This window comes from Parasteatoda tepidariorum, chromosome 5 (genome assembly GCF_982258835.1).
Source record: "Parasteatoda tepidariorum strain Cologne lab strain chromosome 5, Ptep-v5.0, whole genome shotgun sequence".
In the NCBI taxonomy this organism is placed as follows: domain Eukaryota; kingdom Metazoa; phylum Arthropoda; class Arachnida; order Araneae; family Theridiidae; genus Parasteatoda; species Parasteatoda tepidariorum.
In genome coordinates this window covers 9,153,064-9,171,545 of record NC_141759.1, presented here as the reverse complement: position 1 = coordinate 9,171,545, position 18,482 = coordinate 9,153,064, and the positions used below count along the sequence as shown (strand labels likewise).

The following is an 18,482-nucleotide window of genomic DNA, read 5'->3' as shown; positions in this document are numbered from 1 at the left end:
TCGAAGTGAAATCATTCTCAACGGCCATGCAAATTTGCATTTATGAAGTCCACATAACTATTTCTTACAGGATTTATGAATTTAAAATTCATGAATTAAATCGTTTTTTTTTCTTCTTTTAAGAGTGTCGGTGTGATGATTGCAAAGAAGGACAACCATGGTGCACGGGATCAGTGAAGTGTGAATTCATTCAAAGTAAAAAAGCCTGCACATGTGACATGCCACGTTACAAATTCAATCCTAAGAAGAAAATGTGTGAATGTAAGTTTTAAAAGTTTCATCTTTAATGTTATGGCATTATTCAAAGGGTTTTCAAACTAATCAACGTCGCGGCTCCCTAAAACTAATTGCTCGAATAAAGGTCAACCAAACGGACGGTGGTTGTGTGCTGGTCATGTGGCAAAAATGTTTCAGTGCTTGTCCTCGGTAAAAATAGCGTCAAATATACAGTTGCGACAGTAGTTCAATTTTAGTGCTATAAAAAAATTTATGTACAGTCCGCAAAAAAAAAAACGAATCACCCTGAATAACTTTCGTTCTAATGATCGGAATTTCACGAACTAAGTGTCAATCTTAATGGTTCCTGGGGGTGACCTCAAATATGTTAATTAATTAGTGCTAACTATTAATTAAGTTACGAAATCAGACACAAAAACGTACTTTCTCTGAATAAACATATAATTTTTTTTACATATTTGGAATCTAAACCCTTGAATTAGTGGGGGTAGACAAAATTTTAAAAAAATTGGGTGGTAAATTGGGCCGCAATAAATGTTTATATATTTGGCGATAGTCCAGAAAACCGCCAAAAAAAGTCGCCTGCGCAAATAAATATTTTAAGATAACCCATTGACTAATTCAAAAGAGGAGTGCTTAATTTTACTAGGTTGCTACGCAACCAAACTCTGATAGTAAAAAAATTGAAATAATGTTCAGTGATTGCTCGGAGGGGCTTAATTTATTGTTAATAGAAAATATCTCGAAGTTTCCAGGCCATAAACAATTTTTTTAGGGGATTTCTGTCCAAAAAGCAAAAAAAAATATTATTTTAATTTCCTTTGAAAAGTAAATTTGAATCGATTTATAAATTATTTATGATAGTTTTCAGAATTTAAATACATGAACTTTTTATCTGATATTGTTTAGATTACACTGTTTTTACTATATTTATTCGAGGATTTTATACTAAAATAAAATGAGCATAACTTATTATAGCTATATACAAAATTGTAGGGATAATCATTCTTACAGTTTTAATCGAGTCTTCTAGGCAAGAAAATTTGAAGAAAAAAAAAGTGCTTGAAAAATAAAATGTAGATTGTATAATAATTCTAATGCACATTCACAAGGCTTTCTATAATTTACGATATTTCTTTTTTCTATAACTCAAGGAATTGCTGAATGTTTAGTGGCATTTTAAAAAGATTGAAATATGTTATGTTTAAGAATAAGATATTGAAATAATATGTTGCAAATTGTAGGATTCATTGCCTAAGAAATCGCTTCATTCTACTAGATATTTAGGTTACATCGTTTTCTTTGGATAAAGATGATTAGCAAATAGCATCCTAATGTTTCGATACATTCTGAAACTTATACGTTCGCAAATTCACCATAAAATGTCGCACAGCATATTCTTCATTTACGATAAGCTACATTTACCACCAAATACTGCTACTATGGTTATTTTTGCTTTCTTATGTATATCTGATTATCTCTTTTTAAACAGAGCTCGTAAGATCCTTAAGATACTGAAATGGGGGCACAAAAACTTAAGAGATAAAATATTTAATTTCATTAACTCAAAATATCTGGTGTCAAAATGTTAATTTTTAAGTTAAATATAACTTTTACAATATTGATGTTCTTACATTTTTAAAGACCATATGAATCCTGATAAAATATTAAAATGCATATGTTTACTTTAACTAGTGTAAAATCCTTATCAAAATAATGATCAAGACCCAAATGTAAAACAGTATAATTGACGATAAAAATTCAACTGGCTTCAAAACATATGAAGAGGGAAGTAAAAGTCGACATGTTTCGAGTTTTCAAATATAATCGCCCATTCTCAAGACTTGTCAGGCTTGGATAACTTGTGACTTTTATTATTGGACGCTCAAAACATGTCTATTTTTATTATCATCTATTATTTTTTTAAATCAATGAAGTTTTTATATTTTCAATTCAGTTTCTTGGGATTATCCATTTAGTTACACAACATATTAAATTATTTCACTCGATATTAAAATAAGCTTTACATATGTTATAGGCACAGGTTCTTAGATTGAAAAAATAATAATTCACTACTTTGTAAAGAAATTAATGCAGAAAAAAAAAATTTTTTTTTTTGCTGCAAGCCTTAACATTTTAGTTTAAGGTCATAAAAAAATTCCGTTTACAATTGAAATTTCAAAAGTCGAATGTGAAAATGGAATGTCCCCTAGTACCAGGAATCGAAATTAAATAGTAACAAGGACAACTTTTTTAAACAAGTTAGCGTTTCCGTCCTACTCGAAGTTGTTTGAAAAGGTATTTTTTATATATCGATTCCAAAGTTTATTCTACATATATTTCAGGGTATACTTTCGGAGTATTTCGATCGAGTTTATTTTTACACCCTTATTTGCTTAAAATTATTAAATAATTTACTTAAAATAAATTATTCAAGCTACATGATTTAATGCATTTATAGTATAGTAATAAACGGAGCTTCCGACGCATATCCTTAACCTTAATACCGCTATCATTAAATAAATGGAATAAGCTTAGATAAATAATAAAAGTTAATTTTTCCCTCGTGTAATTTTCAAGGAATAATATGTTTCGATCAAACAGATTTCATTCTGGAAATAGCGAAATTAGTGAGTAGGTCCCTTGGAGCAATATCATTCTTATCCTCTTTTGACGAAATATAGGAAAAATTAGTTTTCACAGTTTCTGTAAAAAGTATGTTAGCCTACTTGCCACGCTTTTTTTAAAATTTTTTTTTTATTAAAATAAGGTCGGAAATTGTGTATTGTGTGCACAGCTTCGGAATCCTTACAAATTTCAATTTTTAGTTTTTCCTGATTAACAAAATAAGGCATTTTCCTGATAACAAATTATACTACAATAATATCTTGGAAATCATGCTAAAGTAAAAAATTAAACTAAATAGTTTAGTATATTATCAGAAAAAAAAATTTACTTGGTATCATAAAGAGTAAAAGATATAATGAAATAATTAGTGAATCACACGTGGTCAGATAATTAAAAAGATAGTAGGACGACATTTAAGATACTGAGATATTTTAAGACACTAAAATAATTGGCTACGTATTCCACAGCTTTTTATGTTCGGTATCTTTATCCTCTTTGTAGTGACTTATAAAACATCAACATTATTTTAGATAATCTAAATTGAAGTCACAAGAAACAAAAAAAAAGACAATCAATAATTTATATTCTTTTTTCAAAAAAATAGTATGCTAAGTAAATAATCAGCTGTTTTGCATTAAATAATTTTAAACAGCTGAATGTTTTTAATTTCTTAACAAGGTTTTATTCTTAGCTAGCAGACAATAATTCTTTAAAAAAAACTTGACTATAATTTGAAAAGGAAACCTAAATTAAAGAAAATCTAAATTAAAGTTCTAAAAAAATTATTAGTATATTAATGAAGAAATAATAAACGTAAAATGGAAAAGAATAAGAATTTTAAAATTTTATTAAATAGTTGGTAAAATAGTTCTGCGATACACATCCGGAAATTTCTTTTAAGATTAGGATGATATAGGGAGAACCAACAAATGAAGGAGCATTTCATAGATATTTCTTAGAAATAAGATTTTAAACGTTTTAATTTAGACTGATTGGTAAGAGTCAGGGCTAAAGAGAATAGAAGGGCTGGTTCACTCCTTTGAAGTATCTCTCGCCGCGCCGATCCTCCGACGTCACTCTAGTGACGTCACTTAGGCGCAAAGCTCGCACTTTTACTTCAAGAACGGAGCGTTTGGCCTTACTAGCTCTAACTAATATTGGATCATTTCTTTTTGCGAGATATTCTAAGACATTTGTTATTTTCTATAATGACTTTCTTCAGTTTTTGCAGTGAATTTACAAGAATTTAAAACTATTATCGAAATGCCAGTTTGCGCGATTGCAACTTGCAAAAATTCTGATACAAAAACAAAAGGAAAAAGTATAATTTTTCGCGTGTTCCCTAAAGTAAATGAACAATTATGTAAAGAATGGATTCCGAAATGACGCAGTTAATATAAAACAGCAATACGTTTATTCTGTCGTACAGAACTTTTATAAAAATTCATTATCTAAATAGAAACCGCCTCGTTACTTCGTAAAGAAAGGCAGGTGAAAAGAATTAAAAAATGGATAAAGTCAAAGAAAATTAAAATGTAAATAAAAAGTATAAACAAAATATATAGTACATAGTTGAAATTTTCCTAATTTCATAACATATTTTTTAATGTAGTTATTCTAAATACTTATGATTTTTTTTGAAAATTATATTCTCTTCAATTTAAATATATATAAATTATATCATCGTAAATTTAAATGTCTATAAACAATTGTAAAATTTCTAATGTCATTATGAACCTAAATTATTATTTTGTTTCAGTAATTAGCGTTTAAGGTTGATCTTTCCTAATGATTAAGTATGAACAAATTGCTATTAACGACATATTTTAAAATCAGGGATTCTAAATTTAACTTAACTTATCGTTATAAAAGCATATGTAGATAAAAAAGGTGTCGATATATGCCTTCATTTTTCTTAATAGTTAAAGTTAAAACTGAACTTTTTAAAATAAAGTATTTATCGTGTCATTTTCACCAACTAACAAAACATTTTCATAAGTTTAAAATGGTATTTTTTTAATATAATAACCAAGAAAGTTTTTTTTGAACTACGTTTATGAACGGAAATAATGTGTTAATTACGTAAAGTTTGAAGGCTAATAACCAGAAAAAGTCTAACTTATTTTTACAAAGAGAAAGATGCAAAGTTATCATATCTTTGCTTGCGATCTCCGAGATCTGTGGACATAGTGACGTCATGAGGAGGGAAATCGTAGCTTCAGCTCTAAGAGCGGAGTGAACTAGCCCTTCTATTCTCTTTAGCCCTGGGTAAGAGTAGCTTACTACCTAACAATAGGAAGTCATCTAACAATGCATTTAGTTACCTGGTCTTTGAGTCTTCTCTGGAAAAAGTTTTGAATTTGTTAGTATCTGTTCAACGCCTTGTTTCTTTGACAAAATTATAAGGTCAGTGTTTGTTGTTATCCGTTTAAACTACAATTAATTGCATATAATAATGCTGTTTCTTTTCATTGTGAAAAAAAGAATTCAAAATATGGTCATTGAAGTTACGTTTTATTTATTTTAAGCATCATAACATAAGCAAGTACTGAGATTAGGGGGTGTTTATTAACTGGATTACAGAACGATGAAAAACCAATGTATAAACAAGTGTTCCTTTACTGGGATTTTTTCAAGTTAATGAAAATAAAAGAAAATTTTTAATTTTCTTGTACCTTTTGTCATATTATAAATCAAAATTATGTTAAAAATAAAAAAAAACAACTTCTAACCAGTGAAGAACAGGCATGTTCCTTCCTTGAGAATAGATTTCCCAGTGAATGAATAGTATGTGTGAAATATGATTTTACTTGGATAATTAGTAGTTCAGCGACATAGAGGACTCCTAAAATTCAGTTAAATGTTGTATGAATAGTTCCTATAACTATTTCATTTAAATATGCAAATTTAATTGCTAAATTTATTTAAAGAATTATAATAATAATTAATTTATTATTTATCTTTATAAATGTAGTGATTAGTTATTACATCATACCTTAGACTCCTTAATAAACTATGTTTACTAACTAAATATAACAACTAAATATAATAATAAAAGCTTGAATGGAATCTTTGCAGGATTTTGTGCCAATAATTAGCTAAATTATTATCCTATTGCCGTCTTTAATGTCCTAACGGGAACTGGTAGGAAAAATCCATTTAAAGACAATTATCTAGGTGAAAAATAGGTGAAGTTTTTTTAAGGTGATATCCACCGATAACTCAGTGCAATGCGAAGATAATTTCAAAAGGCAAAACTTCCCTTAGAGAATAATATTTGAAATACTGGTTTTAAGAACTTCAGAGAATCTTTAGGAGGGAAGTAGCCCTGGCATCCTTTTATAAAGTGATTGCATTTACAATGCGAATGAAACAAGAGTTGAATACTGCCCTTAAACGGGAAAAATCTGCGGCCTTAAAAATTATAAGGATTTATATTCTAAAGTACCTAGGAAAGAAAAAGTACCTCCATTGGTAGTTTTTCCTTACAGAAGAATTCGTAGAGATATTACAGAATCAGTCCCTGCTACATATTTCATTGGAAAAAGCTATTCTTGAAATGAAACGATGACAGCAGCAACATTTTACAAATATATTGCAAATGTTTCTACCCATGGCTAATTAAAAATGCAATCAAATTCCTAATTTTGCTTCTTCTGGATAGGTATAAATCTCATATCAATTTGAAACTGAGCAAGTTTTGTTCCTCAAAACAAATTTTCTGGTTTAGTTTTCTACGTAATTCTTGGAAATCTCGTTAGATCTTGAAAACAAAAGAATTGTAAAACAATATGTCTAGAAAATTTTACATCCATTTTTAAATAAGATTTGAGGCACCAACTGATGAAGTTAAAATGCTTTTATGAAATGCGATATTTTTCCATTCGATGTAGAAAAACGTTGACTGTAACAAATGCATGCAAAACAGACACCAAGAGTTAATGAGCAAGACAACTTATCAACAAAACACATGCTTCGAGAGTAACGATGCGCTATTTCTTCAGAAGCTTGAGAAGGAAATCTCACAAGCTATGTTGCAAATTTTTAAAGGAACATTGACAGAAAAGTTTAATCTCCCAAATATCCAATAGCCTGCGCTTTTCTCAATATTGAAGAATTTATTTCAAAAAGAACAATTGTATAATCAAATTTTGGCTCTGAAGCTGAGACAACTAACATTAATAATGAAAGTATCTTGAAAACCGATTTTGAGTAAGTTCTCTTGAGGCATTGTTAGTTGCAAAAATGATTGGTTTCATAAGTAACTACTAGATATAAGTCAATGAGAGATGGGTTTTACTCAAACTTCGAAACTCCTTTTTCTCATTTATTATCCAGTGAGGAATTCTGGAAATGGTACTGGAAAATCAAAAGAAATTTCGAAGATACATTTACATTGGCCAAAAATTTGGAAAAAAGAGGAAGGTTAAATCAAAGGAAAAAGAAATAAATTACTCATGACTAAGAGAAAAAAATACTTAAAAAGATTTAAAAAAAAAAGCTTAAAAAATATGAGGAAAAGATTAAACAAAAAAATGATCGAATTATAATAATAATAAAAACATCATCAGATTACACAATGATAAACATTCATAATTTAGAACGGACTATTAAACTGTGAGAAAAAAATGAAAAACATTTTTTTAAAATTATGTATTCAAACATATTTTACTTTCCATTCCATGACTGAAAAAAAAAGTAAAAATTTCCACATTAACTATGGTTATATGTCGTAATTCCAAGAAAAATCTTGTTTTTAGACATTTGTGTGGCCTATGGATTCCTAAGGAGCATCAAACATTATCAAAATTAAGTGTTCATTCTCTGGAAAATTCAGTGTTTATTCACTGGTAAGAACTGTTCCTTCATTTGGTCATCTTACTACTTATTATTTAAACCACCAAAAGCTTAAAACAATATTATGTAAGAGATCTAATTTTTTTACATAATTTGCATTTAATAACAAATATGTCGAAACCATCATTTAGCTAAAATTACAAATTTTGAAATGTTTATGAATTTTTTTTAAAGGCAAGCTACGCTTAAGTGTTCCTTATTGTTTAGTTTACCCTATAATAAGATGTTGAGAAATTTGCGATGTTGTGAGAGATGTTTAAAAATGTTGACTACGTATTTTTATTAATATTTATAAAATATATATTCAAGAGATTGATAAATATATTATTCCAAATCTATGCATACGTATGTATATTATTGAAATTGTATCAGTTATTGAAAAACAAAATAAAAAAAATAAAAAATAATCACATTAGATAAGCACAATCTGGTGTATTCTATCAGAAGCACGCTTTTTTAAAACTACACATTTGTTGAATAAAGTGTTTTTTATTCAAAATTCTTTACTAAATTGCAAATAAATTATTAAATGACTAAAAAAGAAACATCGTATTTTATAGTGTGAAAGAAATAAAAATAAAAAGATTAGCAAACGATTATTAGTGAAAAAAATATGAATGAAATTTTACGCTACGCGCGCGAAGTCAAGTTCCTCCCAAGTTTATCACATTTTAATATTAATCGCCCCAATTAGTTATTTCTTTATTGTCGCCAAATTATTTTTTTAAAAATAATTAATTTTAATTTTTCTCAGCTTCTAATAAATAAAAACAGTTGAAACTTTAGATTTTTTAATTGAAAAATATGTAGATTAATATGGTATAAAAAAATTCATACCTTATAATTCAATATTTTTTCATCCTCACTTTAATTAAATAATAAAAAATAATAAATAATTATTAAAAATTATTTTTTGCATGAAATTATCTTTGGGTAAATGAGTTTTATGAGTGGGTGCAATTTTCTTTGAATTGCTTCATTAGTTTTGAAAATATGACTGAAAACGCAAAAAGCGAAATTAACATTAAGGGGTACGAACTTTGAATCGCTCTCCTGACCAAACTATGGGGACCACATTTCCCAGATTGCGGCTACCCCCTATATTTTGAAGATAAGAAATCCAAATATGTAAAAAAAAATGCATGTTTATTCAGAGAAAGTACGTTTTTGTGTCTGATTTCGTAACTTAATTAATAGTTAGCACTAATTAATTAGCATATTTGAGGTCACCCCCAGGAACCATTAAGATTGACACTTAGTTCGTGAAAATCCGATCATTAGAACGAAAGTTATTCAGGGTGATTCGTTTTTTTTTTTTTTTTTGCGGACTGTACAATGTATGTGTTTTGCAGATTGCACGTAACGAATTAATCAGTTAACATGATTGCCAGATTACAAAATATGAAAATAGAAGAGCAAATAGATGTAGGAAGCGTAAATATATCGTTGTATTTCCTCTACCTTTTATTTTCCGTTATTTGCTAGATATATTTTTTTCGTATATATTTTTCATTTAGTGTGTTCTATTATTGCTTCAATTTTTTTAAGTGCTCCTGACACTATGTATTGATATATTTTGCTTTGGCTGTATTGATACAAATTTAGAAAGCACTTCTTTATGCGGATATAATCGTATGAGCTATCTCTCTCACTGTACTTGTACTGAATTGGAGATTGATCGTCCTCTGGTTGAGGTCAAAATTACGATTTGTGAATGAATGAATGAAGTATGATTGAGGCTTCAGTGTAAAACGGGCTATGACGTCTGTGGCTGAAATCGTAATCTTAGCCATAGAGAACGCCACTGAAAAACAGGAAACGCACCCTCCTATATAAAAATTTGGTTGATTTCAAGCAGGCTTGCTGATATTAGCAAGTAGCATTAATAACGACAAATTTATATATTTTCATTACTGAAATTTAGAGTACGATGTTTGTTGGTTAACTGTGTTAGTAAATTTGTTTATTTTGTAATAGTGTGTTATTGTTCTGGCGATTCTGTTTCCTGTGATTTTGATGAGGATGGAAATCAGATATGTAAATGCAAAGATGGTTATGCTCAAAATGGATGGAGTTGTGATAGTAAGTGCATATACAAACTTGTACTGCATACTGCATACTTCTATGAGCTTTAGAAAAGATTTTTACAGAGTTGTAGTAAAATAAAAATTTTAAGTAGAAAGAATTATCTAAAAATTAAGCTATTACCTCCTATATTAATGCATTTAATATACATATAACGGTTTATAAATTTTTTTCAACTTTCAAAAATCTATATTTATACAATGAACCCATACCTTGATCAATTTGAAAAATATTTTTTTCAGTAGTTGTAAACCAAACATTTTTCTATAAAATGAAAAAATAAATACACTCTATAACAAAAAAATCGCCGCACTAAGAAGGAGTTGTCCGATTGAAACGAAAATTGGTGGATAGGAAGACAATGTAAAAAATAGTAAATGATTAAAATTTCAGAACAATTGAATAATTTATTGCAGAGTTACAGTAACAAGTTCAATAAGGTGTTGACCCGCCTCTAGCCTGGATACAAGCTGCCATACGGCGTGGCATGGACCGATAAAGCTCCCGGATGGTCTCTTGCGGTATTTCCTGCCGAATTCGATCCAATTGTCGAACGAGGTCATCAACATTTCGTGCCAGATGCAATCGCCATCCCATCATATCCCAGACATGCTCGATGGGATAGAGATCTGGTGATCTGGCAGGCCTAGGAAGGGTTTGACAAGCTTGCAGAGAGTTCATAGCAACACGCGTCGTATGTGGTCTGGCATTACCCTGCTGAAAAACCAGCCCAGGGTGCTGCAAAAGGAACGGTAGTAAAACAAGTATTAGGATGTCGTCGACGTACCGCTGTGAAGTAAGTGTACCTCAAATGACGACAAAAGGGGTCCGGCTGTCAAAGGAAATGGCACCCATACCATAATACCTTGTTGAGGGCAGGTGTGGCGTGCAATAGTGAAGGCAGGATCCCTCCTCTGCCCTATGCGTCTCCAAAGACGTCTTCGATGATCGTCAGGACACAGTTAGAAGCGGGATTCGTCGCTAAGGACTATACGTCCCCAGTTGGCATCATTCCAGCCTGATCAAGCCTTGCACCACTGTAATCTGACTCGGCAGTGTGCAGGCGTGTATCGATTTCTTTGTTATAGTGTATATATATATATATATATATATATATATATATATATATATATATATATATATATATATATATATATATATATATATATATATATATATATATATATATATATATATATATACACAGGGTGTTAATAAAGTCCCGAACCCATTTTGATGTTTAATAACTCATAAAATAATAAAGATAGATTAAAATTAAAAACATATATGGTTAGATAGACTCAAAAAGTTTCATGACCCTTGACGCGGACGTCCCTGCACAAATGATTTTGACGTTGAGCGTGTCAGACAGACATTTTTAGACAATCCTAGAAGATCTGTGAAATCAGCGGCAAGAGAATTGGGTATGCCAATTTCGACGTTCAAGGTTTGGAACCGGATGATAGGCCTAGGAGGATGGCGTTTGCAACATATATGGAATATATGGAAGGATAGAAGATGCTGCTGAAGTGCATAATATTCTCCGACGAAGCAACCTTTCATGTTTCTGGCATTGTTAATCGCCATAATGTGCGCATATGGGGATCTGAAAACCCCCATGAATACCGTGAGACACTAAGGGATTCCCTGAAGGTTAATGTGTGGTTTGGCCTAATGCACGACCGAGTCATTGGGTCCTTCTTTTTTTCAGATAAGACGGTCTCATCAGTCGTATACTCAGATATGTTGGAAAACTTCCTATTTTCACAACTAGAAGAGCTTCAGCCACATGTCTTTTTGCAACAAGATGGTGCACCACCTCATTGGGGTATCATCGTTCGTAGTTCTTTGAATGACCATTTTCCAGGAAAAGGGATTGGGAGAGGAGGTGCAATTCCTAGGCCACCCAGATCACCTGGTATAACGCCGCTGAACTTTTTTCTTTGGGGATTTATAAAGAACAATGTTTACAGGAGGATCGTGTCGAACATTGATGACCTAAAAGCCAGAATTACAACCGCAATAGCCTCTGAGGATGCCGACATGCTTGCCGCTACCAGGCATGAAATTGACTATCGACTTGATATTCTCCGTGCGACAAAGGGGGAACACGTGGAAGTTCATTTACAAGGGTCATGAAACTTTTTGAGTCTATCTAACCATTTATGTAATTAATTTGAATCTATCTTTATTATTTTACGAGTTATTAAACATCAAAAAGGGTCCGGGACTTTATAAACACCCGGTATATATATATATATATTCAAAATGAAGAATAAAACAAAGAAAAATTATAGACATATGAAAAAAAGGGGGTGGGAAATAATAAGTAAAAAAATAACAAACAACATATTATTTAAAAAAAATGATGAAAAAATGATACTTATTGTTTTTCTTAACTTTCTTGGTGTTTTCTTGTATTTATTTATATATATATATATATATATATATATATATATATATATATATATATATATATATATATATATATATATATATATATATATATATATATATATATATATATATACAAAAGAAGGATAGTAGTTGGCTGCCCTGATATATTAGTTTCGGTTAACCTTTGTATTAAAAGCTTAAAAAAAAATAGTTTTACGAATGACGAAAAAATAATGCTGAAAACTAGTTAATTAGTTTATTCATGCTTCGGAAAAATAGCTTTATTTCTTAAAAAAAATATTTTCTGCTTTACTTTTCTACCGCTTTGTAAAATATTTTCAACGTTGGTATATAAGCTGCAGTTATTTTATCATGAAATAGTAGTGCTTACTGAATATTTTAAGTACTAAATACTTTTATTTTCAGTGTGATGGCTTAAAGTCACTTTTCAAGTGTAGAAAGTAAAAACGTATATTTTCCCACATCTTTAATTAAAAACATTACACTTTCCCAAAATTAGTGATAGTTGACAGGTATAAAAATTTGATAACATTCGATACTAGAAAGACTGAATCTTGCGGTATACCTAGAAAAACTGAAGGGACCAGTTTTACCTTTCCTTAATAGTTCGAGTTTCGATCAATTAGACATCCAAAAATACTTGTATAATCGTAATTAATTTAATAAAAGCATATGATAAACTTGATCATCGAAATTCTATTGTTTTTTTTTCGATTTGGCTAACGGAAATATTTCATTAAACAGGGGACTGGCATTTCTTTAGTCTTTAGTTTCTTTTTGACTTATACTTTAATTTCTGAGGTTTCTATACTTTTCTTTATAAATAATAATTATAGATATGTTGACATACCCTTGCTTTCTAATGAAACTGGGGTACCTTATTCTAACCAGTGTATATTTTATACCCAAAACTATCCAGGGTTACTGGATATCCACCAAAACATCTAAGGGGCCACTCTGGTTTCTCCCGTCATTAAAAGTTTAATGTTCTGTATATACCTGAATATATAAGTGAGCACTTAAGTAGGATCAAGGCAGGAAAAGCCAGTAATTTTTCATTACTTTCAGTTAGTCATTTTTCGAAATACTAAACTAAACACAGTGGCACGACAGCCCATAGAGGGCCAAGGACTACTGTGCCCATCTCAGTTTTCTTGACCTTGGGCTCTGGGGTGCAGGAGCAGATGTTCCGGTCAGGTTGTCAGCCGAAAGCGGAAATCCTAGTGTTTAGTTCCCAAGCATGCTTGGTACTCATTTATCGACCCACTGAAAGGATGAAAGGCCGAGTCAACCTTGCCCGGCCCGAGAATCAAACCCAGGACCTGTGGCACGGGAACGCGAAGAGCTACCACTCAGCCACTGAGCGTCTTCTTCGAAATACAGAGCAACAAAAAACGAGAGCTGCTAAATTTAAACTCCGCCGTCTATCTAGTGTTAAAAAGCAACTTTTGAATGCATATCACAAAAGAGTTATTTAATGTTTTGATTCGATTTTCTTATTAAAAACCTCCTCTTTCTACTAATCCGTTTACCATTTATTATGAAGCTCTCGATCATTTCGGATAAAAATAGGTGTAATTAAAATCCTCTAAATCAAGGACTCACAAAGTGGAGAGAATCAAGGACTTAGAGTGGAGTACCGCGTGGAGTTCAAGACTTTAATTTTAATATCATTCCTTTTATAACTCTTCAAATCTAATATTATTCCTGGATGCTGGATATTGGGGTTATCTCGGCGTTTGGCGCGAAGCCCCACTAACCGATTCATCGAATCTGTTTTGTCGTATTCTAGAAGGTCTTAAATATCATTGAAGTTGTAGTATTTAGTAACAACAAATCAAGTCCTTAAAGAAGTAAATCTTGAGTTTTGAAGTGAAAATCATCATTGGGATGGGGAGATCTCCTTGAGTAGAGTTGTGTGATAATATTATTCCTTTTATAAGAAAGCCCTTATATAGCAAGACGGAAAAGAGAAAAAACTGGTACGTAAGACATTTCATTGCAGCATTTTTTTCGAAAAAAATAAAATATCTGTAACTATCAAGATTTCTTTTATAATTTTAGCATATATATGAAACTACTTCTTTTCCAAGATAAAGTAGATATTGTTGAATAATTAAAAAAAAAAATTAGTAAACTCCTCCCAAAAACTAGCTATAACTGAAGGATTTTACTACCAACCTTTTCTCGCTTTCAACCCTGTATAAGACATCAGTTTTAATATTGGTCTTTTAGTTACACTTTAGTTTTAATATTAGTCCGTTAGTAGCAATCTGATTCCAATATAAGAAAAATAAATAAATAAAAGTTTCAAAGCAAAGTCAATAGAGGTCTGGATATATGTAAAAATGTCTCCTCATTAATTTTCAGGAATGCTAAGGGGGACTTAAAATGTAAAAATTGGTAAAAACTCATTTCATTTTCATTTTATTTAATCAATTTAATTACGCAATTGTAACTGCCACCATGATTTAACTTGCACATTATTCACATATGAAACTAAAACGAAGAATTAGATTCTGTGGAAAGTAAACTAAAAGAATTATGCTGGAAAAAGTTGCTAATTTAATTCTTTTTTACTGAATTTTTGTAATTTGAATTTCTTAGATTTTAATTATAGCAATTGCATGGGTGAAAGCTATACGGAAAAGTTGATAGAAAAGCCATTTCAGTTTTAACTTGTTTTCGGGAGGAGTAATTCTATTCTTTTTTAATTATTTAACAATATCTACTTTTTTCTCTGGAAGGAACGCTGGAAATGTGTGGTACCTCAGCATTTGGTGCGAAGCGCCACTAGCTGATTCAGCGAAGCTATTTTATCATAAATTGGTTAGGCATAAATTGGTACAATAAGATGATATGATTAAAGAAAAGGTTGGAGAGATTCCATTGTCAAGTTTTTAAATAAATGTAAACTATATAAAATTTTAGGAAGGAAGCAAGTTTATATCTATATATATAAAAATCTCTTGTCACAGTTTAAGTGGTTAAACTCCTCCTAAACGGCTTTACCGATTTTGATGAAATTTTATATGTATATTCAGTAGGTCTGAGAATACGTTTATAACTAATTTTTTTTTAATTTTTTGGACAGATTTAACGTATAGTTTGAATATATCTTTATTTCATCGTATTCGGATCCAAGCTATACATAGAAACATAACAATTAAAAAACAATATTCAAGCACGTTGCAACAAGTCATATTAAACTCTAATACTTATGCTCGCCCTTAAAAGAAGACCATCAGATATATTTGCAAGTATGTGAATAAAGGCAATGATATGACAGTATTTCGAGTTGAAAATACCAATGTGACTGCTCTTCCAGTGAATAACAACGATGAAGTAACGCTGTACCAAATTAGCCGGTACATCAGCTCCAATGAAGCTGTTTGGCGTATCTTTGGATTCCCAATTCATGAACGGGAATCCAACCTTTAGTCATTTAGCCGTCCATCTTGAAAATGGTCGGAGCGTATATTTCACGAACGAGACAGCGATTGACCAAGCTATAAATCCGCCAAAAACTACACTCGCAGAATTTTTGTGAATTGTGTAATGTGCGGATGCTTTTGGTGCCTTTGCACGGACATTACTCTACTCAGAAGTACCACACCATTTTACATGGGTTCAAACAAAAAAAAATGGACACCCCGCAAGCAAGGCACACCGGTTGATGCATGTCCCAGCTTACTCAAATCAAACGCCTTGTGGAGAGTATTTACAGTCAATCCAAGGCAAACTGAGTGCTTTTATTTTCGACTGCTGTTGGTTAATGTCACCGGCTCATTGTCATTTCAAGATATACGTAAAGTCGATGGACATCAGCATCCAACGAATAAAGATGCACGCCTTGCACTCGGTTTGCTGGAGGACGACAACCATTGGGAATGTGTGCTTGCTGAAGCAGCATTGAACTGAACTGCAAAGAAAATTCGTCTACTATTGCTATAGTATTAACTACATGTTTTCCGGCCCGTATAAAAACGTAATGGGATAATCACAAAGATTCGCTGACTGATGATATACGGTATCAACATTGCACACGTTGCAACGATCTAACCATAGCATTCAGCGATGCTATGCACAATGAAGCACTGATTGCTATTGAGGATCTTTGCACTATTATTGCCAACTTGCCACTCAGTCATTTCGGTATGCCTTCGCCAAATGGAAGTGCATCTGATTTATTAAACACTGACATGAACCGTGAACTTCAATACAATACGATAGAAATGGCAGTGATTGTTACTCGCAATGTTCCACTAATGAATGAGGAACAAAGGAACATTTATGACAGCATTATGCTCGCAGTTTCGGCAGGACAAGGTGAAATTTTTTTTTTGGATGCACCAGGTGGAACTGGCAAAACATTTATTATTTCGCTAATTCTCGTTGAAACACGATCAAATAATGGCATTGCGTTGGCCGTAGCATCATCTGGCATTGCGGCAACTTTATTGGATGGAGGCATAACAACTCATTCATTATTTAAGCTGCCACTAAATATTCAAAACAACCCAGATGCAGTGTGCAACATAAAAAAGCAGTCGTCTATGACCACAGTGTTGAAACACTGTCAAATTATCATCTGGGATGAATGCACTATGGTACACAAACATTCGCTTGAGGCGTTGAACAGGACATTAAAAGATATAAAAATGCTCTCATTAACTTAATATTTCCCGATGTACACACGCAATACATTCATCATGAGTGGCTGGCAGAAAGGGCGATGTTAGCAGCAAAAAATGTGGACGTCAACGAATTGAATCTGAAGATACAACAGCTATTGCCAGGTATCTTGGTGACATATAAATCCGTTGATGCAGTTTGCGATCCCATTGAAGCTGCAAATTTTCCAACAGAGTTTTTAAACTCATCGGATTTACCAGTCATACCACCGCATAATTTAGTACTCAAAGTTGGATCTCCGGTTATTTTGCTTCGTAGCTTGAACCCACCAAGTCTGGGCAACGGCACGCGATTAGTCGTGAAAAATTAATGAACAACGTTATCGAAGTCATTATTTTAAATGACAAATTCCGGGGGGAAAGTATATTACTTCCACGAATCCCTATTATATCCACAGATGTGCCAATTCAATTTAAATGCATTCAATTCCCCATTAAATTGGCATTTGCAATGACAAGTCCAAACAATATCTGTTTGAATCTTAGATTTGAGCACACCATGTTTTTCCCTCGGACAATTATACGTTGTATGCTCTCGAGTGGGCAAACCATCCAGTTTATTTGTGTTAGCTAAAGATGGAATGACAAAAAATATTGTTCACTCCATTGCACTGAGAGATTAATATTGTTGACTAATATTTTCAGAATTCGTTGCATATATAATTTATAAAAAAATTTACAATAAATTTAAAAAAACTATTATTTGATGTGTTGTTATTTTCACATTCCGTCATCGTTAGCAGCGCTCCATGCCTCTTCCACTCATATACCACATACGCACACACTTACAATAAAAAAGATATATTTCCATACTCTAGAAATAATTCATATGGCAAAACAACGTTTCTCAGGTCAGCTAGTATATATATATATGCTAAAATTGTAAAAAAAAACTCCGTAGATAAAGAAATTTAATGTTTCTCGTAAAAACGGCCTTCGTTCTCGTTTTTGGTGTATATGCTTTCAGGTTTGAACGAGTGTAGTCGAGCATTAAGGTAGCGAGTTCCTGAAACTTTCAAATTTTTATAACAGATTTTATTTTTTTCTCAAGTGATAACTAAATGTTTCTTTTTTCATTTTGTTTATCAAAGTTGATTTACATACTTTCCACACACAGTAGATCCAAATAATTTAACTAAATATTTGAATAGAAAGTCGAATTGTTTGCATAGTTAAAAAACTCATATTTACAACTGTAAAATCAAGTGTTATATTGTTATTTCGTTAATAAACCTTAACCAAGAAGTATAAAAAATGGCATCTGGTCGGAATGTGATGAACTCACCAAAATATTGTAAATTTTTATTTTCGCTGAAACTTTTTTAATTTGTATTCTTCAATGTTCAATTTATTCTGATTTATTCACTGCTCACCAAGCTCTAACTGCTATTTTTTCTCACAAACACAATTTTCAATTGTATTCTTCAATGTTTGATTTATTCCGATTTCAGAGATGCCAACTTGCTCCAGACAGTGAATCTATATTTTCGAGTGGTAGTTTATTAATTGTTATTCTTGGTTTAATAAATTCAATAATTCGAAGGGTTATAGAATTCGCCTCTT

The 18,482-nt window shown here is 31.4% G+C and overlaps 1 protein-coding gene across 1 annotated transcript in view; it reads left to right on the top strand.

Annotated features, from left to right (window-relative positions):
- LOC107437384 (uncharacterized) overlaps nucleotides 1–18,482 on the top strand; it is a 44,243-nt gene that overhangs the window by 7,511 nt on the left and 18,250 nt on the right. Inside the window, exons 3-4 of the mRNA XM_043053511.3 lie at nucleotides 124–261; nucleotides 9,700–9,804. Of these exons, the coding sequence (XP_042909445.2) occupies nucleotides 124–261; nucleotides 9,700–9,804 (243 nt within the window). The remainder of the gene's footprint in view (nucleotides 1–123; nucleotides 262–9,699; nucleotides 9,805–18,482) is intronic.